Source organism: Convolutriloba macropyga, chromosome 3 (assembly GCF_964194025.1).
Source record: "Convolutriloba macropyga chromosome 3, txConMacr16.3, whole genome shotgun sequence".
Lineage (NCBI taxonomy): Eukaryota > Metazoa > Xenacoelomorpha > Acoela > Convolutidae > Convolutriloba > Convolutriloba macropyga.
This window is the reverse complement of record NC_134470.1, coordinates 9,684,300-9,711,453: the sequence shown is the minus strand read 5'-3', so window position 1 is coordinate 9,711,453 and position 27,154 is coordinate 9,684,300. Positions and strand designations below refer to the sequence as shown.

General features: G+C 34.7%; 1 protein-coding gene across 1 annotated transcript; it reads left to right on the top strand.

Annotated features, from left to right (window-relative positions):
- The first annotated feature begins 8,374 nt into the window (after positions 1-8,374).
- Positions 8,375-26,412, top strand: LOC142336839 (uncharacterized). The gene is made up of 4 exons (XM_075385784.1): positions 8,375-8,679; positions 21,220-21,347; positions 23,811-24,008; positions 24,669-26,412. The coding sequence occupies exons 2-4, from the start codon at positions 21,221-21,223 to the stop codon at positions 26,135-26,137; spliced, it is 1,794 nt and encodes a 597-aa protein (XP_075241899.1). The 5' UTR covers positions 8,375-8,679; position 21,220; the 3' UTR covers positions 26,138-26,412.
- Positions 26,413-27,154: the final 742 nt, after the last annotated feature.

Below are 27,154 nucleotides of genomic sequence, written 5' to 3'. Positions count from 1 at the left end.
GTCAAGAAGTTGTGCAAATCAAACCAACCAAAATTGGCATGGAGTATCCCCAGTGTAGGCAGAGTGTAGGACAAAAAGAATTTTTGCTCTAGCTTGGCTAGGAAAGAAGTTAGTTTCTGATATGGAAAATTTTGAATTTTGCGAATAACGAATTTGAAAAATAGGTCTTTTTCATCGGGTCAAAGAGTTGTCCAAATGGAACCGAACTTGGCAATAAGCATCCGCTGTGTACTTAGTGTGTAGAACAAAAGGAAGTTTTGCTATAGGAAATAGAGGCCTCTTTCTTTGCTAAGACTACACCTAAAAACTGCAGAAATAAGATTGAGTTTGGCGATTGTCAAATTATATTTTTTTTGGAAATAACTTTTTTAAAAGCGTCAGGCATAACAACCGTAAGCTTTCAAATTGATAAAGATAAATGGTTTGAAATTTTGCTTCCTTTGAGGCAGCTTTGCATGTCATAAGTGTGACTAAGTCAAAAGATCACACATTAACACTCAATACAGTCAGAACTCAAAGTTTCAAGAACAGTTTTATGCATTTGGTGTTCAAGCCGAAAAAACCCATTTGCTTTCAGCCGCAAATGTTATGTATGCTCATTGGGCCCTTGGAGGTAAATTTGACATGTCAATAATTGAGGTTTGGTGTGTAATCATTCTGATCCGTAGCTAACAAAAAAAATGAAAAAAGGCAAAATTATTGCAGAAAACTTATACATGCCCCATTACAATCGGATTGGGTTTTGAATAATAAAGTTTCACAACTAGATCAAATGGTTGACTGTATTTGGAAACTTTGAAAATGGTGCTCTTGTGAAATCAAATTTAAGCAAAAATCACTGCCGATGTACAGTTGTTCCTATTATCACATGTGAACTATGTTAACGCTCGCAATTTTGAGTCGATTATCAAATTTACAATCAAGACAGCTGTCTTGCTTGTAAATTTGATAATCGGCTCAAAATTGCGAACGTTAACATGGTATCTTTGTGTGACTAACTTTTTGTATGGCCTGTATGGAACCATATATGGTTCTTGGATATGGTTGCCAAGAAAGGTCAACGCAGGAGGGTGAGACTTCAAACGATTAAAGTTTCAACTAGAATGATAAATGGACGCAATTGTCGCCCTTTGAAATTAAGCACATTTATACCAAAAAATTTGCAAATATTCCTGAAATCACAAGTTTTGGTTTATTCCGATAAGGGGAAGTGAGCAATTTTTCGTCGTTTGAGAATCTGTCAGTCATTTTTGATAAATTTTAAAGTTCGCTAACAAGCATCATATTCCTCTGTATTCTGCTAGCTGTTCTAGATCTCCATCAAGCAAAAATAAAGCAGGGTATTTCATAAAAAGATAATACATCGGTGTGTACACTTAGTGCAAAAAAACATCATGGAGTATCCGCTGTGTAGGCAGAGTGTAGGACAAAAGGAAATTTTGCATTAGCTTGCCTAGGAATTAAGTTAGTTAGTCATGTGGACATTTTTGATTTTCGCGAAAAACGAATTTTAAAGAAAGGTCTTTTTCATCGGGTCAATGAGTTGTTCAAATCAAACCAAACTCTGCATGGAGTAGCCCCTTTGAAGGCAAAGTGTAGGACAAAAAAGTTTGCTATAGCTTGCCTAGGAAAAGATTTAGTTTTTCATACAAAAATTTTTGAATTTCGCGAAAATCGAATTTTAAAAATTGGTCTTTTTCATCGGGTCAAGAAGTTGTGCAAATCAAACCAACCAAAATTGGCATGGAGTATCCCCAGTGTAGGCAGAGTGTAGGACAAAAAGAATTTTTGCTCTAGCTTGGCTAGGAAAGAAGTTAGTTTCTGATATGGAAAATTTTGAATTTTGTGAATAACGAATTTTAAAAATAGGTCTTTTTCATCGGGTCAAAGAGTTGTCCAAATGGAACCGAACTTGGCAATAAGCATCCGCTGTGTACTTAGTGTGTAGAACAAAAGGAAGTTTTGCTATAGGAAATAGAGGCCTCTTTCTTTGCTAAGACTACACCTAAAAACTGCAGAAATAAGATTGAGTTTGGCGATTGTCAAATTATATTTTTTTTGGAAATAACTTTTTTAAAAGCGTCAGGCATAACAACCGTAAGCTTTCAAATTGATAAAGATAAATGGTTTGAAATTTTGCTTCCTTTGAGGCAGCTTTGCATGTCATAAGTGTGACTAAGTCAAAAGATCACACATTAACACTCAATACAGTCAGAACTCAAAGTTTCAAGAACAGTTTTATGCATTTGGTGTTCAAGCCGAAAAAACCCATTTGCTTTCAGCCGCAAATGTTATGTATGCTCATTGGGCCCTTGGAGGTAAATTTGACATGTCAATAATTGAGGTTTGGTGTGTAATCATTCTGATCCGTAGCTAACAAAAAAATGAAAAAAGGCAAAATTATTGCAGAAAACTTATACATGCCCCGTTACAATCGGATTGGGTTTTGAATAATAAAGTTTCACAACTAGATCAAATGGTTGACTGTATTTGGAAACTTTGAAAATGGTGCTCTTGTGAAATCAAATGTAAGCAAAAATCACTGCCCATGTACAGTTGTTCCTATTATCACATGTGAACTATGTTAACGCTCGCAATTTTGAGTCGATTATCAAATTTACAAGCAAGACAGCTGTCTTGCTTGTAAATTTGATAATCGGCTCAAAATTCCGAACGTTAACATGGTATCTTTGTATGACTAACTTTTTGTATGGCCTGTATGGAACCATATATGGTTCTTGGATATGGTTGCCAAGAAAGGTCAACGCAGGAGGGTGAGACTTCAAACGATTAAAGTTTCAACTAGAATGATAAATGGACCCAATTGTCATTCGCCCTTTGAAATTAAGCACATTTATACCAAAAAATTTGCAAATATTCCTGAAATCACAAGTTTTGGTTTATTCCGATAAGGGGATGTGAGCAATTTTTCGTCGTTTGAGAATCTGTCAGTCATTTTTGATAAATTTTAAAGTTCGCTAACAAGCATCATATTCCTCTGTATTCTGCTAGCTGTTCTAGATTTCCATCAAGCAAAAATAAAGCAGGGTATTTCCTAAAAAGATAATACATCGGTGTGTACACTTAGTGCAAAAAAACATACTGGAGTATCCGCTGTGTAGGCAGAGTGTAGGACAAAAGGAATATTTGCTCTAGCTTGCCTAGGAAATAAGTTAGTTAGTCATATGGACATTTTTGATTTTCGCGAAAAACGAATTATAAAGAAAGGTCTTTTTCATCGGGTCAATGAGTTGTTCAAATCAAACCAAACTCTGCATGGAGTAGCCCCTTTGAAGGCAAAGTGTAGGACAAAAAATTTTGCTATAGCTTGCCTAGGAAAAGAGTTAGTTTTTCATACAAAAATTTTTGAATTTCGCGAAAATCGAATTTTAAAAATTGGTCTTTTTCATCGGGTCAAGAAGTTGTGCAAATCAAACCAACCAAACTTGGCATGGAGTATCCCCAGTGTAGGCAGAGTGTAGGACAAAAAGAATTTTTGCTCTAGCTTGGCTAGGAAAGAAGTTAGTTTCTGATATGGAAAATTTTGAATTTTGCGAATAACGAATTTTAAAAATAGGTCTTTTTCATCGGGTCAAAGAGTTGTCCAAATGGAACCAAACTTGGCAATAAGCATCCCCTGTGTACTTAGTGTGTAGAACAAAAGGAAGTTTTGCTATAGGAAATATTATTTTATTTGGAGATAGAATTCGAGCCTGGTTTTTTAACCTAGTGCTCTTCTATGGCAATGAGCATCCCCTGTGTACTTAGTGTGTAGCACAAAAGGAATTTTCGCTATAGGAATTATTATTTTATTTGGGGAGAGAGTTTGAGCCTGGTTTTTTTTACCTAGTGCTTTACCTAGTGATCTCCTATAGTTGTTTGTTTGAAACTCCGCCGTAGCCGATCCCCAGCCCGGTTGAAAGATGGAGGAGGGGAACACACCCAGAACATACTGTAAGATCTCAAAAAGTTGATTTTCTTGAGACATTTCCAACAATTTCTTTGCCAAATATTTTCGTAAAAGCGTATAGTGCAGACTTCAGCTCGACTATGACAAAATTTTTGGCTCGTCTAAGGCTCAGAAGGTGCCTCGTGAATGTGGCAGTATGTGCCTTGTGTATGTTGCAGAATTGGTGCGTCTATGTTTCAGAATTGGTGCATCTATGTTGCAGATTTTGGCTCGTCTGTGGGCCACACTTTGGGTCGACCGTAAGTACTTGATGCGTTTATGTAGCTCGTTCAACAAAATTCCTCGCCTGTGTATGTTTGAACGCACCGTACCCCCTGTGTGCGTTCAAAAACGATCTGCGTCATAAACGAGCACAAACAAAAATCTCGACCTGGGAATACCTCAATTTATTGCAAAGATAATTGGTGAAATTAATACAAACATATAAAGATTAATTATCAGAATTACCATTTTCAGTGCAATGTTTGAAACACATTTTTTGAATTGTAACTATTTGATGTCCTTAAAGTTAGCATTTACCAAACCACTTCGTGGCATGAAATAACAGATATTTCACATTTAGTTATTAGACTGTATTTTAGTGAAATAACGAACAATCAATTTTTGAGTTTTGGATTTTTAGACGTGTTTAAAAACGTTTGTTGTTCCAGAGCTTACCAAGTTTCACTTACACACAAAATCTCTAACTAAAAATTTGCAAAGTTCCCAAATTTTTTAAACCCTATTTAAAACTGTTGAAAATCTTTTGGACCTATTCTCTTTCGTCCCGCCCAGTATTTCTTTTCCCGACTTTAAATGTTTGTGTTGTCATATAGCAAGTTATTATGTAAAAAGTAGCATCTGCACCTGGGGACGCGAAATTTATATGCAAACTAAAGACTTATTTTTGTAACTTAAGCCAAAATTACATTCTAAAAATTTGGTTGTAACATTCATTTCAGCGATCCTTGGACGAAAATGGAGTGAGAAGGGGAACTTATGAAAAAAGATAACAAGGTAAAATGAAACTATGTGATATCTGACCTGTCTTTAATGTGACTTGACAAGAAAACGAACCCCAAATGTAGAAAAAAAGTACAATTATCAAAAAAATGGGTAAAAATTTGGTGTATCAAAGCTGAAAAATCATTCTTTAAAAAGTAAAACCGGAGAAAATTGAAATTTACTCCTTCACAAAGACGATGCGACGTGTATATACTGATCTGAAGCTACGGGTTGGCATATAAAAAGTAAAGAAAAATATCGCAAAGCTCAATAATCCAATTTTGATTTTGAAAACATGTTTTTTTAAATGTCAAAACCACCATACGCTTTCCACTAAAAATAAAAAACCAGATAAGTTTCCGTGAATGTCCTTAGGAAGACTATTGGGCCTGCCCTTAGTACGCTTTGAATTGAAAATGTTCTTCTCTGTGATTAAGGTACAAAAAAATCAAAAAATGCGATTAAGTTTAAAAAATCGACTGATTACAATCCTTAAAAAACAGCAATTAGAACAAAATGAAACTTGCCATTGCCGCGTGTATTTAAATATCAGTAATTCAAATTAATTGTTCTGAATATCACGGATATGGATAATTTGACGAAAAAAAACAACGTTTCAAAAATAATTGACGCATAAATCGCATAATTATTGAGTTATATTAGCAAAAAAATTGGCAAATTTTTTTACTCAAGAATACTGTCAACGGATGTACAAGTAAAACTAACGTTCTCTAGATATAAAAAAAATTTCTCAGGAAGCTTTTACTGTGTTAGTTTCGCAAAATCAAACAAATTGGACTCAAGAAACCTATTTCGTGACATTTTCGATCAAAAAGTCTATATTTTGAAAAATTTAGCTACAATGTAGGCAAAAAACAGGATCAAAAAAATAAACGCTCTTCTCTTCCTGGAATTAAAACGACGAACACTACTTTTTTACCATTTTTAACACACAAATGACAAAATTGACCCAAAGAAAATGCGTAAAAAGCGGAAAATACGAACAAGATCAACAGAAACTGGTCAAATGGTCGCAGTTTTTTCCACCTCGATAACTGCGTCGAAAAAACATTATTTGAAAAAATTGTTTAATTTATGTATTCTACCCTGGAAGGCTTTTCTGATGAAACCACTGACAACTCCTTGCAATGAATAGATCGATCGGCCAGAATTGACTGAACAAAAAAAGCCCAATAATTTTTCTTTGCAGCTTGTTATAGTGTTTAGTCCTCTTGTTGTCTGGTCTAATTCTTTACAGATCTCATATTAAATTATTGGGGAAAAAAGCACAATTGAACACATCGAATGTTTTTCGTGCATTGCCTAATAAAAATTATTTTAAGTTTTGACTTTTTTCTTTTGTAGAATTTTTCGCTTTATTGCTGTAGAATTATTTTTTTGGATAACTGCGAGCCTTGGCCGCTTCCTATAAATGAAAAGTTGAACCTATGTTGTGATTTCAGTTGATAGTTGAAGTTTTGGATGTTTTTGAATTCAATTTTTTTTTAAATATAAAGACTTGTTTTTCTTTTGCCCTTTGCTGTAGTTGCTGTTTACTTGTTACTTCGTAAGAATTATTACAGGTCCCATACCCAAACATTGTTGTTAAAGATAGGCACAATTAAATGTTTATAAGATTTTTAGTGAGCTGCCTTTTGTTTTAACGTCTTCGATAATGGTTTTTCGCCAACTAGTTTAACTTTCTATATGTCTATTTTCGTTGTTTTTGTAGACATATGACATATCCTGAATGCTGACAGATCTCAATGACTTTTTGAGAAACCAAAAAAAGTAAACAAAGATTTCAGTTGATAGCTAGTTTTTTTTTAATCTTTGAAACTAATTGTTTTCGAAAAAACAAGAATATACATTTTAACTGTCTTTTTTTTCTTTTTCAATACATAGTCTCATTTTCCATAGGCCACATATTATTGAAGTTAAGAGAACAGGCAATTGATAAGATTTCATCTTGCACAGAATAGATTATGTTCTTAATGGCTTCGACACCGTTTTCTTGGAAAAAAATTTTTAATGATTTTTTGTGTTTCTTAACTGAGTTTGTTCTTTGTTTTTGCAGACAGAGAGCAAATATCGACAGATCACAATGTCTTCATATTTGCAAATGAATGAGCATAATCATATTTGACGATTTCTGTTTTCATTTAATATCTAATGGTTTTCTTTATTTGAAATCATATATTTTAAAAGAAACAAACGTATTTTTTAACTGCTGTTTTGTTCATTTTTGTCTACTTGCTACTGAGTGTCGTCAAGGTCTAGCACCACGTCTCTGCTACTGAAGTACAAACTAGTAAACTAGTTTTTTAACTTAATTTTCAATTGACGCTATTTTGACTTTGTTATTATGAATTCTTTTTCAAAAAGTTAGACATTGAGTTTGAATGTAAATATTTTTGTTGCTATTTGATTTTTTGTTTGTCTTGTTTCGTAGTCTTAATAATGGCAGGTCCCGTCGGCTCTTAAGGTGGAATTATTTCCTTTTCTAAGTGATTTGAGTTGGAAGTAATTTTTTTATTCATACACCTTTTACTTTTCATCAAAACGTGAGACTTTTTGAAAGTTTTATCTCTCTCTCTCTCTCATTTGGTAGACAATTAAGCCAAAATCGTGGATAAAGGGGGTCGGAACATTATGTGCGGACGCACATTACCGAGCTTCCTTGTATATAATTTATTATTGGTTCATGAGTTGAAGTTAAAATGCCCCAAGATTTTGAATGATCTTTGCAACCTAACATTAGCCTTTAGCTCACAGGGTTATTTGCTAAATTTAGTGCACACACACCCAAACACAAAAACATACAAACACACACACACACACACACACACACACACACACACACGCACACACACACATATATACACACACACACACACCAAAACGCACACATACACACACACACACACACACACACACACACACACACACACACACACACATACATACACACCCTTGACACAATTTTTTTCCGCGCTACTATTAGGTTTCAATTCACTGTTTGCACCTTTCGCCTCAAAAGAAACATTTAGTATTTTTTGCTTTCTCTGATTATCAACAAAACAATTACACATTTAATTGAAGTTTCCTTTGAACAACTTTTATAATCTATTAAAATGACCACATTTTAATACCAAGTTAAATTTAATTAAACATAAGCTGAAAATCACAAAAGCTCCGATTATGTTAGCCGTGCCTATAGGCGTGTGCGTAATCATACAAGATGTAAATGGTTAATGGTAAAGCACAGTTTTTGTTATAACCTCTTCTAACCAGACTGGTTGTTACTTCAACCATTATAAACGCAAACGCACACACACACACACACACCTGTATTTTGTCACCAAATTCCAATTTATTGTAATTCAGATTACATTTACTTTTACATCAACCGAATTGTTAGTTTGAGAATTTAATAACAAAACGACTAAACTTTTCAAGCCTTCGAAGTAATTTTAATTTTAAAAAAATGGTTTGAGTAAAGTTGTACAAACCGATTTGCTATACACCTCAAAAAACAATGTGTAATAATGCTGAAAGTTATAACTCACCTGCTGTTTATAACTTTGACTGTCTGACCTGTAAAGCTGTTCGTTTAAACTTTTCTTAACTTCATCTCGCATTATTCACTGTTTTCTGTTTTCTTTGGCAAAAAAAGTTATCAAAGTTCTCAGCAAAGTCACTTGAGTTTCAACTTCAAAGATAAAGTAAGTTTTTGCTGCTCTTTTGTAATTTTACTCCAAATTTTTAAATGTTTCGTATTGTGATGTAAAAAGTTAAGAAGTTATAGATGGGAAGTTGTTTTTGCAAAGCTGACTCGTTCTTTGAATTGGGTATTTCGTTCCAGCTAGGGGTGAGGGGTCAATAATTTTTCAGGATCATAATTATTCAGCAATTTTGATATGGCAATCAGCAAAATGGTTCTTAAGTAAATGAACACTGAATATATTTTGAATAAATTTGAAAAAAACCCCGATATACCTAAATGAATCCAAATAAAACAGAGTCTTTCCACTTATAGCCCCCCCTTTCACCTCACGAAATTGTAACCCCTCAATTATGGTATATTTACCATGCAGGCGGATTATAGGTTATATGACCACAAAGCTGATGGGGGCTTTAATGGGAAAGACAAGAAAAAAGATTCAGTTTTTCTTTGCTTTGCAGTTGGAACTTCGGGATCTGTTACGTTTGTGACCCCCTCGGTTACAGAGAACGTGTCATCAGTAAATCATTGTGTAAAAATGTTGAACGTACGCTTGAGCTTGTACATAATATGCACCAACTATGGTGGGGTCACAACACAAAAGGAAAAGATTCAATTTCGTTTTTCCTAGATATTTAATTTTTTCCTAGATATTTAATTTTTTGCTGCTTATATCCTGATAATAGAACTGCTTCACTGAATTAGCTTGCGGCTTATATCCTGATATTATAACTTCTTCACCAAATAGCTCCATAAGGCGGATCCATTCTGATTAGTCCATCCCCCTGCGTGCTGTCTGAAACAACAAATACTACAACATTTGTAAATGTGGGCGATAAAAACACAAAAGGTGGGGTCACAACACAAAAGGAAAAGATTCAATTTCGTTTTTCCTAGATATTTAGTTTGTTGCTGCTTATATCCTGATAATAGAACCGCTTCACTGAATAAGCTTGCGGCTTATATCCTGATATCATAACTTCTTCGCCAAATAGCTCCATAAGGCGGATCCATTCTGATTGGTCCTTCACCCTGCGTGCTGTCTGAAACTACAACATTTGTAAATGTGTGCAATAAAAACACAAGGGACTGGAAACAAAATGGATCCCAATAACCTATTAATAATAAAAATATTTAAAAGCATCAGACGGAAGCAAAATTTGTTCTAGATTTGTTCATTTCAAGAGCTATGAGGTCCAATACTTGTTCAAATGCACAAGAAACAAAATAGCAGTTCTAGCAGCCCACACATATTTCCCTTCATTTGGCAATTTCGCACCACATCACTAATGAAGCGATATATGTAAAATATGTAAAAAAAAATAGTTGCAACGATGATACAAGTTTTAAATTTCTTTAAAAATTTCACAAATCTTTGAAAGAATTACAAAAACATCAATCTCAAAGCGAGCAAGATATTTTTCGGACGAGCCAGCAGATACTCTGGTAGAAGCAAAATGGCCTGCAAAAGTCTCCCAGCTACTGCTGCTTTTCGGCAATTTACCATCAAGCCATTTGAGGAACAGTATTTTTCAGAGATTATGTTAAAACCCACGATTAAATTTAGGTCAAATCACAAGAAGTTAATTATTAAAATTTTTTTTTCTATTCATATTTTCTCAATGGATTTAATTTAAAACTCAAATTGGTTCTCAAATAAATGGCCGCTAAATATTTTTAGATAAGTTTTTGAAGCACCGATATACATATAGTAATCCCAAAAATAAAAGGAGTCCTTATTTTCACCTCACGAAAACATAGCCCTCATTATGGTATAATAACTATGTGAGCGTGCTATAAATTATATGACCACACAAGTGATGGGGCTGTAATGGGAAAGAGACGAAAAAAGAAAATGTGCATGTGACAATGGATTCAGTTTTATTTTGTTTTGCAGTTGGAATTTCGGGATCACTTACGTTTGTGAGCCCCTCGAAAACGCAAAATACCCCCTTTACTGAGAACGTGACATTATGAAGCATGTCATTTTAAATTAACTATACGTACGCTTGGGTATGAAAATAATATGCACCAACTATGCTGGGGCTCACAAACCTAAAAATTTTAATTACATTTCCCTAGAGAATCTAGCTTCTGCCGTTTATACACTGATAACACAACTGAATTATTTGGTGGCGTATGTCCTGATACTTCCCAATTTTTGATTAACAGCATCAAATGTATTCTGATTAAACAATCCCCCTGCCTAGGATGGCATTCAAATGATCTAGCGCGCGTGCTACTATTTTTAATCAAAGTAACGTGCTGTAGGACACCATAATACCTGTAGCTGAAATGCAAGGGACTAGAAACAGAATAAATATCTAATAATAGTTTAGATATATATATATATATATATATATATATTTAAGGGCCTCAGAAAAAAGTAAAATTTGTTCTAGTTTTGCTCAACTCCAGAGCAAGGAGGTCAAAAACGAAGGTTCATGTAACAAATCAATGCACAAAAAATGGCAGCTCTAAGAGTCCCCACAGCTTTTCCCTCTCCGCACAACATCAATAAGGAAGCGATTTTTTACAAAAATAAAAAAAGGTCCAACAAAACACAGATTAAAAATTTCTTTAGTTTTCAAGAAATGACTCAAGGTTTCTCAAGTTTCGAAGAACTACAAACACATCAATTTCAAAGCCATAAAGATAGTTTCTTTTTTAATGAAACATGAGCTACTCTAAAAGAAGCAAAATGGCCTGCCAAACTTTTCTGCTTTTCAGCAAGGTAACATTAACCCAATTTAAGGTTCAATATTTTCTAAAACTATGTTGAAATCCACAAAAACTAGACGTTTTAACAAATATATCCATCCAATGCTTCATTTCTTCCCAAAATATTATATCAAATCGCTGATAAGGACGTAACCGCTAATCAAAGAAAGTTAAGACTAAAACAAAAACTTTTTTCGGACCCGTCTCTTTTTCCAAAAAGGTCATAAATATTATCCTTCGGTTAAAAAGCACTCTTTTTCACAGGTAATTTTAAAAAACAGATTGCCAGTTTGTCTTTGTTTTTGATTGTTTAGTAATCATATTGTTGGTTTTAATCACTTCAGGTGGATAATTTTTTTTCATCTAAAAAAACTTGTTTGCGACTATTTCTGGAGTTTGCAAAATTTCTCTAAAAATTTTTTTGATGAAAATTGTCAAGTTTCCAATTTTTGTTTTTAAAAATTTAACCATTTCCTCTACGGGCTACCAAAGAAACTTTCAACTTGGCAGTTGAACCAATACCTATTCTTCAGTTAGTTTTTGAACTAAATTAATTGAATTTACAACAGTTATTATTTTCGATAAATCTTTTTTGTTTCTACCGGTTCGCCATTTATTTTTGGTGTTATAATTATTCTTATTTACGCATTTGTTCAATAAATTTGCTTCGCTTAGAATTATAGCTCCAGGATTATAGCTCCAGAATTATAGCTCTGGAGTTTTTCCACTTATAGCCCCCTTTCACCTCACGAAATTGTATCCCCTCAATTATGGTATATTTACAATGCAGGCTGATTATAGGTTAAATGACCACAAAACTGACGGAGGCTTTAATGGGAAAGACAAGAAAAAAGATTCAGTTTTTCTTTGCTTTGCAGTGGGAACTTCGGGATCTGTTACGTTTGTGACCCCCTCAGTTGCAGAGAACATGTCATCAGTAAATCATTGTGTAAAAATGTTGAACGTACGCTTCGGCTTGTACATAATATGCACCAACTATGGTGGGGTCACAACACAAAAGGAAAAGATTCAATTTCGTTTTTCCTAGATATTTAGTTTGTTGCTGCTTATATCCTGATAATAGAACCGCTTCACTGAATAAGCTTGCGGCTTATATCCTGATATCATAACTTCTTCGCCAAATAGCTCCATAAGGCGGATCCATTCTGATTGGTCCTTCACCCTGCGTGCTGTCTGAAACTACAACATTTGTAAATGTGTGCAATAAAAACACAAGGGACTGGAAACAAAATGGATCCCAATAACCTATTAATAATAAAAATATTTAAAAGCATCAGACGGAAGCAAAATTTGTTCTAGATTTGTTCATTTCAAGAGCTATGAGGTCCAATACTTGTTCAAATGCACAAGAAACAAAATAGCAGTTCTAGCAGCCCACAAATATTTCCCCTCATTTGGCATTTTCGCACCACATCACTAATGAAGCGATATATGTAAAATATGTAAAAAAATAGTTGCAACGATGATACAAGTTTTAAAATTCTTTAAAATTTTCACAAATCTTTGAAAGATTTACAAAAACATCAATCTCAAAGCCAGCAAGACATTTTTTCGAACGAGCCATCATATACTCGGGTAGAAGCAAAATGGCCTGCAAAGGTCTCCCAGCTATCGCTGCTTTTCGGGGATTTACCATCAAGCCATTTGAGGAACAGTATTTTTCAGAGATTATGTTAAAACCCACGATTAAATTTAGGTCAAATCACAAGAAGTTAATTTTTAAAATATTTTTTTTCTATTCATATTTTCTCAGTGGATTTATTGTAACATTCAAATTGGTTCTCAAATAAATGGCCGCTAAATATTTTTAGATAAGTTTTTAAAGCACCGATATACATATAGTAATCCCAAAAATAAAAGGAGTCCTTATTTTCACCTCACGAATATATAGACCCCATTATGGTATGATAACTATGTGGGCGTGCTATAGTTTAAATGACCACAAAAATGATGGGGCTGTAATGGGAAAGACACGAAAAAAAAGAAAAAGTGCATGTGACAATGGATTCAGTTTTATTTTGTTTTGCAGTTGGAATTTCGGGATCAATTACGTTTGTGAGCCCCTCGAAAACGCAAAATACCCCCATTTACTGAGAACGTGACATTATGAAGCAAGTCATTTTAAATTAACTATACGTACGCTTGGGTTTGAAAATAATATGCACCAACTATGCTGGGGCTCACAAACCTAAAAATTTTAATTACAATTCCCTAGAGAATCTAGCTTCTGCCGTTTATACACTTATAACAAAACTGAATTATTTGGTGGCTTATGTCCTGATACTTCCCAATTTTTGATTAACAGCATCATAAATAGTCAAATGTATTCTGATTAAACAATCCCCCTGCCTAGGGTGGCATTCAAATGATCTAGCGCGCGTGCTATTATTTTTAATCAAAGTAACGTGCTGTAGGACATCATAATACCTGTAACTGAAATGCAAGGGACTAGAAACAGAATAAATATCTAATAAAAGTTTAGATATTTATATTTAAGGGCCTCACAAAAATGTAAAATTTGTTCTAGTTTTGCATAACTTCAGAGCAAGAAGGTCAAAAACGAAGGTTCATGTAACAAATCAATGCACAAAAAATGGCAGCTCTAAGAGTCCCCACAGCTTTTCCCTCTTCGCACCACATCACTAAGGAAGCGATTTTTTACAAAATAAAAAAAATGGTCCAACAAAACACACATTTAAAATTTCTTTCGTTTTCAAGAAATGACTCAAGCTTTCTCAAGTTTCGAAGAACTACAAACACATCAATCTCAAAGCCATAAGGATAGTTTCTTTTTTAATGAACCATGAGCTAGTCTAAAAGAAACAAAATGGCCTGCCAAACTTTTCTGCTTTTCAGCAATTTAACATTAACCCAATTTAATGTTCAATATTTTCTAAAATTATGTTGAAATCCACGAAAACTAGACGTTTTAACATATATATCCATCCAATGCTTCATTTCTTCCCAAAATATCATATCAAATCGCTCATAAGGAAGTAACCGCTTATCAAAGAAAGTTAGGACTAAAACGAAAACTTTTTTCGGACCCGTCTCTTTTTCCTAAAAGGTCATAAATATTATCCTTCGGTTAAAAAGCAATCTTTTTCACAGTTAATTTTAAAAAACAGATTGTCAGCTTGTCTTTGTTTTTGATTGTTTAGTAATCCTATTGTTGACTTTAATCACTTCAGGTGTGAAAAAAGCAAAAAATTTTTTGTTTTCAATCAAATCAGCAAATTTTTTCTGACTAAATGTGGATAATTTTTTTCATCTAAAAAAACTTGTTTGCGACTATTTCTGGAGTTTACAAAATCTCTCTAAAAATTTTTTTGATGAAAATTGTCAAGTTTCCAGTTTTTGTTTTTAAAAATTTAAACATTTCCTCTACGGGCTACCAAAGAAACTCTCAACTTGGCAGTTGAACCAATACCTATTCTTCAGTTAGTTTTTGAACTAAATTAATTGAATTTACAACAGTTATTATTTTCGATAAATCTTTTTTGTTTCTTCCGGTTCGTCATTTATTTTGGTATTATAATTTTTTTATTTACGCATTTGTTCAATAAATTTGCTTCGCCTAGAATTATAGCTCCAGGATTATTGCTCCAGAATTATAGCTCTGGAGTCTTTCCACTTAATGCCCCCCTTTCACCTCACGAAATTGTAACCCCTCAATTATGGTATATTTACAATGCAGGCGGATTAGAGGTTATATGACCACAAAGCTGATGGAGGGCTAGAATGGGAAAGACAAGAAAAAAGATTCAGTTTTACTTTGCTTTTGCAGTTGGAACTTCGGGATCTCTTACGTTTGTGACCCCCTCAGTTACAGAGAACATGTCATCAGTAAATCATTGTGTAAAAATGTTGAACGTACGCTTCGGCTTGTACATAATATGCACCAACTATGGTGGGGTCACAACACAAAAGGAAAAGATTCAATTTCGTTTTTCCTAGATATTTAATTTGTTGCTGCTTATATGCTGATAATAGAACTGCTTAACTTAATTAGCTTGCGGCTTATTTATAACTTCTTCGCTAAATAGCTTCATAAGGCGGATCCATTCTGATTAGTCCATCCCCTGCGTGCTGTCTGAAACTACAACATTTGTAATTGTGGGTAATAAAAACACAAGGGACTGGAAACAGAATGGATCCGAATAACCTATTCATAACAAAAAAAAATATTTAAGGGCATCAGAATGAAGTAAAATTTAGTCTAGATTTGCTCATTTCTAGAGCTATGAGGTCAAATACTTGTTCAAATGCACAAGAAACAAAATAGCAGTTCTAGCAGCCCACACATATTTCCCTTCATTTGGCAATTTCGCACCACATCACTAATGAAGCGATATATGTAAAATATGTAAAAAAAAATAGTTGCAACGATGATACAAGTTTTAAATTTCTTTAAACATTTCACAAATCTTTGAAAGATATAAAAAAATCAATCTCAAAGCCAGCAAGATATTTTTTAGAACGAGCCATCATATACTCGGGTAGAAGCAAAAAGGCCTGCAAAGGTCTCCCAGCTATCGCTGCTTTTCGGCGATTTACCATCAAGCCATTTGAGGAACAGTATTTTTCAGAGATTATGTTAAAACCCACGATTAAATTTAGGTCAAATCACAAGAAGTTAATTATAAAAATATTTTTTTTCTATTCATATTTTCTCAATGGATTTAATTTAACACTCAAATTGGTTCTCAAATAAATGGCCGCTAAATATTTTTAGATAAGTTTTTGAAGCACCGATATACATATAGTAATCCCAAAAATAAAAGGAGTCCTTATTTTTACCTCACGAAAACATAGCCCTCATTATGGTATAATAACTATGTGGGCGTGCTATAGTTTATATGACCACACAAGTGACGGGGCTGTAATGGGAAAGACACGAAAAAAGAAAATGTGCATGTGACAATGGATTCAATTTTATTTTCTTTTGCAGTTGGAATTTCGGGATCACTTACGTTTGTGAGCCCCTCGAAAACGCAAAATACCCCCATTTACTGAGAACGTGACATTATGAAGCATGTCATTTTAAATTAACTATACGTACGCTTGGGTTTGAAAATAATATGCACCAACTATGCTGGGGCTCACAAATCTAAAAATTTTAATTACATTTCCCTAGAGAATCTAACTTCTGCCGTTCATACACTGATAACAAAACTGAATTATTTGGTGGCGTATGTCCTGATACTTCCCAATTTTTGATTAACAGCATCATAAATAGTCAAATGTATTCTGATTAAACAATCCCCCTGCCTAGGATGGCATTCAAATGATCTAGCGCGCGTGCTATTATTTTTAATCAAAATAACGTGCTGTAGGACACCATAATACCTGTAGCTGAGTGTCATAGAAATGCAAGGGACTAGAAACAGAATAAATATCTAATAACAGTTTAGATATATATATATATATATATATATATATATTTAAGGGCCTCAGAAAAATGTAAAATTTGTTCTAGTTTTGCTCAACTCCAGAGCAAGAAGGTCAAAAACGAAGGTTCATGTAACAAATCAATGCACAAAAAATGGCAGCTCTAAGAGTCCCCACAGCTTTTCCCTCTTCGCACCACATCACTAAGGAAGCGATTTTTTACAATAATAAAAAAAGGTCCAACAAAACACAGATTTAAAATTTCTTTAGTTTTCAAGAAATGACTCAAGGTTTCTCAAGTTTCGAAGAACTACAAACACATCAATTTCAAAGCCATAAGGATAGTTTCTTTTTTAATGAACCATGAACTAGTCTAAAAGAAGCAAAATGGCTTGCCAAACTTTTCTGCTTTTCAGCAATTTAACATTAACCCAATTTAAGGTTCAATATTTTCTAAAATTATGTTGAAATCCACGAAAACTAGACGTTTTAACAAATATATCCATCCAATGCTTCATTTTTTCCCAAAATATTATATCAAATCGCTGATAAGGACGTAACCGCTTATCAAAGAAAGTTAAGACTAAAACGAAAACTTTTTTCGGACCCGTCTCTTTTTCCAATAAGGTCATAAATATTATCCTTCGGTTAAAAAGCAATCTTTTTCACAGGTAATTTTAAAAAACAGATTGTCAGTTTGACTTTGTTTTTGATTGTTTACTAATCATATTGTTGACTTTAATCACTTCAGGTGTGAAAAAAGCAAATTTTTTTTTTGTTTTCAGTCAAATCAGCAAATTTTTTCTGACTAAATGTGGATAATTTTTGTTCATCTAAAGAATTTTGTTTGCGACTAATTCTGGAGTTTACAAAATTTCTCTAAAAATTTTTTTTTTGATGAAAATTGTCAAGTTTCCAATTTTTGTTTTTAAAAATTTAACCATTTCCTCTACGGGCTACCAAAGAAACTCTCAACTTGGCAGTTGAACCAATACCTATTCTTCAGTTAGTTTTTGAACTAAATTAATTGAATCTACAACAGTTATTATTTTCGATAAATCTTTTTTGTTTCTTCCGGTTCGTCATTTATTTTTGGTATTATAATTATACTTATTTACGCTTTTGTTCAATAAATTTGCTTCGCTTAGAATTAAATTGACAACTAAAACAGACGTTTTTGACAAATTCAGTTACTTTGCAACTAGCCAACTAATATTCCAAATATTCCAACTAGACAGCATATTCGGCAAAAAAAATCATATGGACTAGGCAAAATTGACAGTCTTTTTCCTCTGCTTTTAGTTCAGTTTGTCAAAAAAAGTGGCAAGAAAGATTAAATGACTCGTGAAACTTTTTTACTGCTTATATTGCCTATTTTATTGCTTATATTGCCCCAACAAAACCTAGCCAAAGCCTTCAATTTCTGTGTGAAAAGCCTGATGTCCGATAGCAGCAGTGCATCTGTATTGTTTGATAATAGCGGAATAGTTTGCAGTAAACAAATTAGTTCCAACTAAAAAAAGAACTTTAGACGCCTGAAATTGTTCCATCATGTAATTGAAAGCACAAAAGCAAAAAAATATATTTTCGTTCTCAGTCTATCTTGCATTTATGTTTCTGATGTATTATTCTGGCATCGTATCATGGTGCATGCAACAAAAATACGTATTGCTAACAGGCAAAAGAATAAGGAATATTTTCCCAAGTTAAAACAATGATTTTAAAAATTTGCATTTTAAAAATTGGCTCTAATATTGCATGATTTTCATTAAACTTTAAGAGAAAATTTTTTTCACCACTTTTCAAACAGTTCTTGAAATTTTTGTTCGTTTTCTTGTAAGGAGAATTATATGCTCTTTTTAAGTAATCAACCCTTGAAGAAAAATGATGTGATGACGGGGTCAACCATAAGTACTTTTGGGATGAGTGGCAGCGGTGATCGCAAGTTGCAGAGGGAGACAAGTTTAGTATTTGCAACCAAATTTCTTTTACGATAATACACAAAATAAAAAGAGACCGGAAAAAAACCTCAATGACAAATTTTCTCACAAAAAGCTACGGGTTTCTTTATTCATTCTACTTGAGATGCTCGAGTTTGTTTTTTTTTCCAAATTTTAAGTTGACAGGGAAATGTTTACTATTGATTTTTCAAATTTTAAGTTGACAGCAATGAAGATATTAATACTCTCATTTGGATTTTGTTCATTTGATCAGATTACATTGTGAAATCTGCGATACAACAATTTAATAATTTTGGAATTTTAATTTTTACGAATGATTGAAAATTAGAATTAAATTCAAAAGACGCATTAACATCCCAAGTCCTTCGAATTTAACCAGTTAAAAACTTAATAAAAACATTAGTTAACACTGAAAACTGATTGCATTACTCCAATTGGAGAGAGCGAAAATAAATCTGAAATTACAATGAAGCTTTGTTACAAAAGTGGACAACTTAACGACATAACTAGCGAACAAGGTACTTCTTTTCGTTGACCAATTTTTTCAAAGCAAAGCTCAACGTCACGACTGATTCTTTCACAAAATTTTCAAAAACTAGACGTTTCCTTTTTCGGCGTACCAAAATGACTACTCCCTTGACTAAAATTAAAGTTTTTGCGATGAAATTCTGAGGTAAAACAACGATCAGCATCAAGGCACATTGAATTGTCTTCTCTAGTCGTGAACTTCAGTTCAAATTTTGATTTAGGGACTGTTTTAGCTTCCCAAAGTTGTTTCTTTGGTAATTATATATTGGTCATAACCTAATGAGAAAGTCGATCAAAGTTGCCTCGCTAAACAGTCTTAAACTTCTTCAATGCATTATTTGACTAGGTCTTCGTAAAACCGATTGATAACCAGTCAAATTTGAGCAATTTAGTGCTTTCAGTTTCTGCTTCGTTCTTAGCACGTTCTTGGATTCTGGATAACATTTTTTTATATTATTACTCCGTTCACAATTTTGCATCTGGAATTTATTAAGCAAGAAATTAAACACAATGACCCCGCTTAATTTGTACTGCTATCTTATGCTTTCTAACTTCAGCCGTTTTTCAAACAAAAACAAATTTTTCAAATTTCAACATCCAAATCAGAAGTTAAATTTCCAACTAAAAAAAACGGGAAATTGTGCAAAATCAAGTAAACATTTAAATATGTTTTCAACGTGAGAAATACATGAAATTCAACGTGAGAAATACATGAGCAAATCGTTATCATTTGTATATCAATTGTTCAACTTCGAAAGTTGCGACTTAAAAAAAAGGCACAAAAATACTTGAGTATAGGGACCTAAATATAGTTAATTGTATTAAATTTATATATAAGGCCATCAAAATATCAACGATTGCTACACGTCGCATTTTGACAAAAAAACTTTTGATTAGAAAGTGTCTTGCGTTATGATAACGCCATTTTTTCCTGGAGAATCGAAGGATGTACTTTTTTCACCCCCCCCCCCCCCCCCCAAGTGCCGGTTAAGACTCAAGCTACCATTTAGTGTTGCTCAAAGTCCGTTGGTGCGGCGCGGGAGCGTTAAAGAGTAGAACAGAATATAATTTATTACCAGTAAGCTGAATGTACTGAATGCTCTAAAATTTAGTTTTTCGAAATGCCCAATTTATGTATCAGATATCAAGATTTTGCTGCATTTTTATAAGAAATGCTAAAATGTTTTAATTTACTAAACATTTAATTTACTAAACAACTAAACATTTAATCACATTCAACAATTTTTTAATATAATTTTCATTTTCACATGCATTGACTTGCATAAATATAATGCATTTCTTACGCATTAACATCTTAAATCTCACACAACTTTGCTTACATAATTATTCTGTTGCATCGTAACACGGTATACAGAATAGGGTGAACAGACAAAACAGTCCCAGACAAAACAGTCCCAGACAAAACAGTCCCAAATAGCAAAATATTCCCAGACAAAACAGTCCCAGACAAAATAGTCCCAAGAAACCAGACAAAACAGTCCCAGACAAAATAGTCCCAAGGCCATTATAATAGCTCTCACACGTATGATTTAACAAGCGGATAATTTAATCCCATGTTCGGTTGTGATAGTTTCATATCAAGTCCCACGGGCCGCTGAGGCATGGCCATGGCCATTAAGTATGTTAAAACATACGGGTAATAGCGACTGCTAATTTGTTGTCGGATTATTGAACGAACATTTCAAAGTACATTGGGTATATTGGCATTAGGTACATTTTATTTGGGACTATTTTGTCTGGGACTGTTTTGTCTGGTTTCTTGGGACTATTTTGTCTGGGACTGTTTTGTCTGGGAATATTTTGCAATTTGGGACTGTTTTGTCTGGGACTGTTTTGTCTGGGACTGACAGAATAGTTCCCCGTTTTCCATTAATATTGTGTTTTGGTGGTTGTTGCAGGATGCCCCCTACTCTGGCCATGAAGATGGGTCGCACCCCGGAGTGTGCGGTTTGTGGGCAGAAAGTATACCTCATGGAACAGGTGCTGGCCATGGGACAGTGTTTCCATAAAAAGTGCTTCAAGTGCGGTTAGCAAAATAAGACTACAATTCAATCCCTAAAGAACTTCAACCCTGTATCAGAAATTTTCCTTAAACACAACATCTTTTCAGTATTCGAACTTTTCAGTATTTTTTTTTAGTATTTTCTGTGAGTTATTCAAAAGAATAAGAGAGGGTAGCTATGATAATGTTGCTCATTCAATTGCCCAAGTCTCGAGCATCTCAAGGACTCTTAAACCCTCCACGAAAGCGGACAGAAGAACAATCTATAAAAAATAAAGTTTTTTAACGTACTACAATCTTTAAGAAAACATCCAGCATACCTAAAAAAATTAACAAAACCCGCATTAAAATTTTTTTGCAAAACCTTCAATGAAACATATGTGTGTTTGATAGCGCAGAAATTATTATCATTTTTCCATTGAAAAACGGTTCAATTTAAAAGTTTTCAGTGTTATGTTTTCATTTGGGCAACCACTCGAAGAGAAATGTTTTTCTCGCTGGTTGTACTGGTTGGATTAATGTTTATTGTTTTTAAAATACATCAATTTGTATACCTGTAATTAACCACCCAACTAAATTCAATCCATTCATTTAGTCAATCCCCTTAGACAGTTTAGAACTGGACCTATCTGAACTCGATTGGGTGGGGGGGGGGGGGCTGTGGCTCATATTGGACTAAGTGCCGAGTCATTTTAGTTGAAGTCAAGCAATAATCTCTATAAGCGCCGTGATAAATCAGGCATGTGATCGACACACCATCGTTCGATCTCCCGACCTTCGTGAGGCTTTGTGTATGAGGATGAGATCTTGCTTAACCATAGCTTCAGGTTGACCAAAGCGTGGCCAAAGTTGGCAGCAATTACGGTACCCCGTTAAAGTTTTGCTGAAAAAGTGGCCATATTCCTACGCATAAAATGAACAGTCTAGGATGTGGCGAATAATAGGAAAGGCAGTTGACTGGTTATTGCTGCTCCACTGCAGTGACGCAGAAACAAAATTTTCATAAGTCGAATCATACTCTTTTTCTAAACAATGATACAAGCATGTGCGAACTCCATATGTTCATGGAAATGCTTGCCTCAAATTTTGAGATGAAATTTTCCGAGCCGAGCATGACATTTTGGATCACTCGAATGTCTAACATGAAAAAAATGAGATTGATCAGCAAAACATTGTGCATAATCAAAAACCTTCTTTGGGGTCAAGTATTGTTTTCATACCTAATTTTGACCAAGAACATATTCTCATGAGTCGACGTCTCCTTGGGTAACCCCGTCTAACCAAGTTAGGTCTGACTGCCGCAGATACGATAAAAAAAGCGTTATTGAAATGGATGCTTTGGAATCGATTTTAACTGTACAAAATTGAGTATTTTTTATTTCAAAACTAACAAATCATCGGTATTTTGTTTTTAAAACCCAAGATCACTTTGCTCTCTTTGGTTTAAGAACAATATAGAAAAGTATTAGGCTTTGTTTGAAAAACAAATAAAGGAATCGTTACGTTTCATTTTCGAGGGAAAGAAAGCTAAAAATCCTCAGTTTAAAACGCAGGAATCTGATCTACATTTAACTCTAAAACTAGGGATATTTTTGTATCTTTGTTTTAAAACCGTATGAAATGTTTACTGTAGTTGATTTTGAAACGTTAGAAAACCGAGTATCTTTAGTTTAGAAATGTTACAAATATCTTCAGCATGCTTAGTTCAAGAGCGCACGCTTTGGTATCTTTGTGTTCAACAGCATAAAACTTAGTCATAGAAAATTTGAGGTATTTTGCTATGGAACCAAAAAAAAATAATTGGATTAATTCTGAGATGAAGGTGAAATTTGGGACAGTCTTGTTTCTTAATTTTAGAAAACTAAGCTACGGTATCTTCTTTTAAAGTGTGACATTCAATTTGGGTATTCAATTATGAAAAATTTAGTTTTAGTAACCTAGGCTGAAAACAACCGATTAAGCAATTGATTGTGATTAAAACTTTTTTAGTTGCTTAATTCACTCGTGATTACGCTACCTCTGCCCTGGTTGAAACTACGACCTGGAAACGCCGATAAAAAAATGGCAGCAAATATTAGTGACCTGAAGCTATATTAAATTTAATTGATTTTTATCGGTTTCGCCGTTTCATAGAGTCAAATTAATATGGTAGATAAATATTAAATGAATTTAGGAAAACCAAAAAAGTATTTTAAAGGAAGGCTCTTGTGAGGTCAGAAACGTATCATTTAGTCAAATGCCGTAATTCGGTATGTCGTTTTCCGGTATTGTTTACAGGTACCAAAATTGCGGTGTATTCAGCTTTATAAGGTAATAAGAAAGTTTCGGTTTATTGGGCCTGTATGTTTGTCTTTAAATGGCGGAAATTGGTGTTTGGTCTAAAACGTTAAAACAACGTTGCTTTGTCTCTTCCAAAACATACACAAAATTGCAATGAAAATTTTTTTTTATCAAAATGAATTTATCAAAACCCTGGGTTTGTTTCAGCAAATTGTAACAAACAGCTTGAGGCCAGCTCCTACGCGGAGCACGAGGGCAAGCCTTTTTGCAAGGCGTGCAAGAACAGGTTGCCGAGGGCGTCGGTTCGATCCTCAGTGGTGATCACTGCGCCCGCTGAAAACGGATTGAATGACACTGCGAGCGTACCATCGGGTGCCGCCATGCGGAAAGACAGCGCAAGGAAAGGTATGGAAAATGTTGAACCAACGCGAGATGAAAATCGGAGTTGGAACAGTTTTTTTTCGCCCGGCCGATTTATAGGCCTCTGTAATTTATATTTTAGACCTTGTTATCTGTAAATTGTTATGGGTAAAACCACCTCTCGTTAGGCTATACAGCACAAAAATACTGATTAATTAACTTGTTCATATGGTTACAGAACTACACTAAAAACATTGGATCTTTTCTGTTTACGCCCCCCCCCCCCCCCCAGTACGTTACAGAGCACTTGCTATTAAACATAGTAAATCATCACGTGAAAATACAGCACGTGCGTCTAGGGGGTGAAAAAATATGCACCCACTAAGCTGAGAAGGGGCACAGACGGAAAAGATTCAAAACATTACTCACGGTTCACGGCCGCAAGAGCTGAGAATTGATATCTAATTTTGGGATTTTTCGAGTTTTCAAGCAGCGCAATCTTAGAAATAGTTATCATCTCTTATGAGGTCACAAGCCCAGAATGCTAGAAGAAAAACCCCGAAAAACATCAGAAATCTTTGTTATGCTTCAAGTTTTAAACGTAGGGAACTTCGGTTTGGTCAAAAAAGCAAGAAATCGTCGGTCTGTTGATGTCGCTAAATAGTTAAATAACTGGTCTTTTTGTAATATAAATTATGTTCTCAGCTGCTCCACCACCCCCTGTGGAACAAGAGACTCTTGTGAAAGCCGCCCCTCGGAATCCAAAACAACAATCATCTGAAGACAAACCCAAAGTCAAACAAACCCTACCAGTTCTCGTCCGAAGTAACACGACTCCCATGAAAGCTGAACCCACAGCCGACACGACTGATCAAAAACCACCCCTTCCTAGACCCAATTTTGTCCCAGTGTCTCAGTACCACAAACGGACGCCGTCTCGTTCAAATAACGAATCTTCTGGCAACTCTGAGGCCCAGATCTCGGACCGGGTTGACACGTCGATAAGCGTCGCGTCGAATAGTAATACCTCTGCCTCTTATCACATCGCGGACCAAGTTACTATTCAGAATGATAGTCAACGAAGTTCTAAAATTAGCAGTCGGGTTGTTACGCCCGTACAAAGCTCAACCCCGACACGAGTCGACTCGCCTACAAACACAACTCCCCCAAAAATTGAGAACAATGTCAGCGTTAACAAAAGCGGCACTGACAGCCCAAAAGGACCTCCTAAAGGATTTGACCGACCTTTGAGTTTGAGTGACTTCATCAAGTCTAACGACCCCAATAATTCCAGACCCAATTCGTTCCAGAACACCCCTGAAACTGAAGTCGCGGCTGTTCCCCCTCCCCCAGCTATGTTTGCATCGCCTGATGAGACTCCGAAAGCTGAGACAGCAGAGCCGGAATCGAACGCCAAAATGAAGTCAATAGACGTCGATTTCGAGGCCAACTCAGAAGAGAACAAAACTGATCTCAGCATTGAGAAACTTGACAAAAACGAAAAAGGCGAGTGGTTCTTACGCGATGTGGAATCTAATTTACGGAACAAGATTGGAGACGTTGAATTCGAAACGACAGTCGAAAGAGAAGTTAAGATAGTTGAAGTTGATTTCACGCCAAATTCTGAAGAGGGAAAAATTGACGACACGCCAGCATTCGAGAAAAAGAGTAAAGAAGAAAAAGGCGAACGGTTCCTGCACGACGCGGAGTCGAACCAGCGCCAGAAAACCGCAGATGTTGACTTCGAAAAGGTTCCCGAAGTACAGGATCAAGACGTAGAATTCAAAAAGGAAGCTCCCGAAAAAACTGAGCAGGAACCCACGTTTGAAAAACCCAAAATTATAGTTACACCTCATCCCGCGCCCAAGAAGTCTACGGAAAAAAGGGTAGCACCAACACCGGACGTCAAAAAATCTACAGAAAAAATTGGGACAAAAATAGAAGAAAAAAAGGTTTCGAAAGAAATCGAGAGCAAATCTGAGTTTGAACCCGAAGAGAGCAACGCTAAAATGAAGTTCGTAGATGTCGATTTTGACAAACCGGCGCAAGAAAACGCTGAAATCAAATCTTTCGCGGCTGTGGTCCAAAGACAGACGATTGAAATTTGCGTTCCAGAAACGGTTGGAATAGTCAAAATTATCTGTAAAGGAAAAGAGCATGTAGTTGTGCTTTAAAAAATCAATATTCGCTTTATCAATTTTCTTACTCAGCTTTGTACAAACTTTTGCAGATCTGGAAAAATCTCTGAATTTTGGCAACCAATTATTTTCCTGCTGTTACACATTCACCAATTTCATGACGTCATTTGATCACATGAATCTACGTTTGATAGTCAAACATTAAAAATATGAAGAAATTGTATTTATTTAAATATTTTGTTACAGGGTCTTTGTATAAACTAAACAGACCATTCTTTTACTGTAAAATCCAATAACATTTTTTCAGAAGATTCATTTTCACTGAACAGCTGCTGAGCTCAATGCTGAGTAATCTGAGATGAAGGAGCGGAATTTGAGAGAATAGAAAAGACAACTTAAAACATGTGGGTTCAATTTCTCGCATCGCATTTATGTAAACAAGGACACGCAAATAAGTAGTAGTAGCAATAGTAGTAGAAGTTCTGGTTTTCCACCTCTTCTGGACACAAAGGTGGGCTGATTAGTTCAAAAGTTAGTTTCGAGCACATTCCACAATTTCGATCCAATGAAAATGATATATCCGAATACGCTCAGCTCTATCCGAGCAAAAACTGAATAATTTGTTAGGCAATTATACGCACTGCAATAAATTCAGCTCTAATAAAGATGTGTGGTAACACGTCATGCTTGACCTTTCATTAAAGTTCAGAGGTTAAACTTTCCCCCTGACAAAAACGATGCAAAAGTGCACGTCTCCAGACTTATTCTTTATCATATTCATTAAGATCAATGTAAGGAAATCAATGTAAATTATTTTTTTGAATGAAATTATACATTTTTAACGTTTTCCTCTTAAGGACTGCTTGATCAGACAGCTCTTTCCGTGTCAAATTAGAATAAGAAATGCTTGTGCTAATCAAGAAGCGATTAACTCGCGCCACTGATTCAGCTTTCTTACTGCATATTTTTTTAATCGTACTGTTCCTTTTGAACTTGTGTTTTTTTATTGACGAAACGATCTTTGAAACCTAGGCTGATTTTTCGCTCCGCTGA

Coding starts and splice junctions, on each gene's coding strand:
- LOC142336839 (XM_075385784.1), top strand. CDS start 21,221: ATGCCCCCTACTCTGGCCATGAAGATGGGTCGCACCCCGGAGTGTGCG. Junction 21,348..23,810: donor TAAAAAGTGCTTCAAGTGCG/GTTAGCAAAATA, acceptor GGTTTGTTTCAG/CAAATTGTAACAAACAGCTT. Junction 24,009..24,668: donor GAAAGACAGCGCAAGGAAAG/GTATGGAAAATG, acceptor TTATGTTCTCAG/CTGCTCCACCACCCCCTGTG.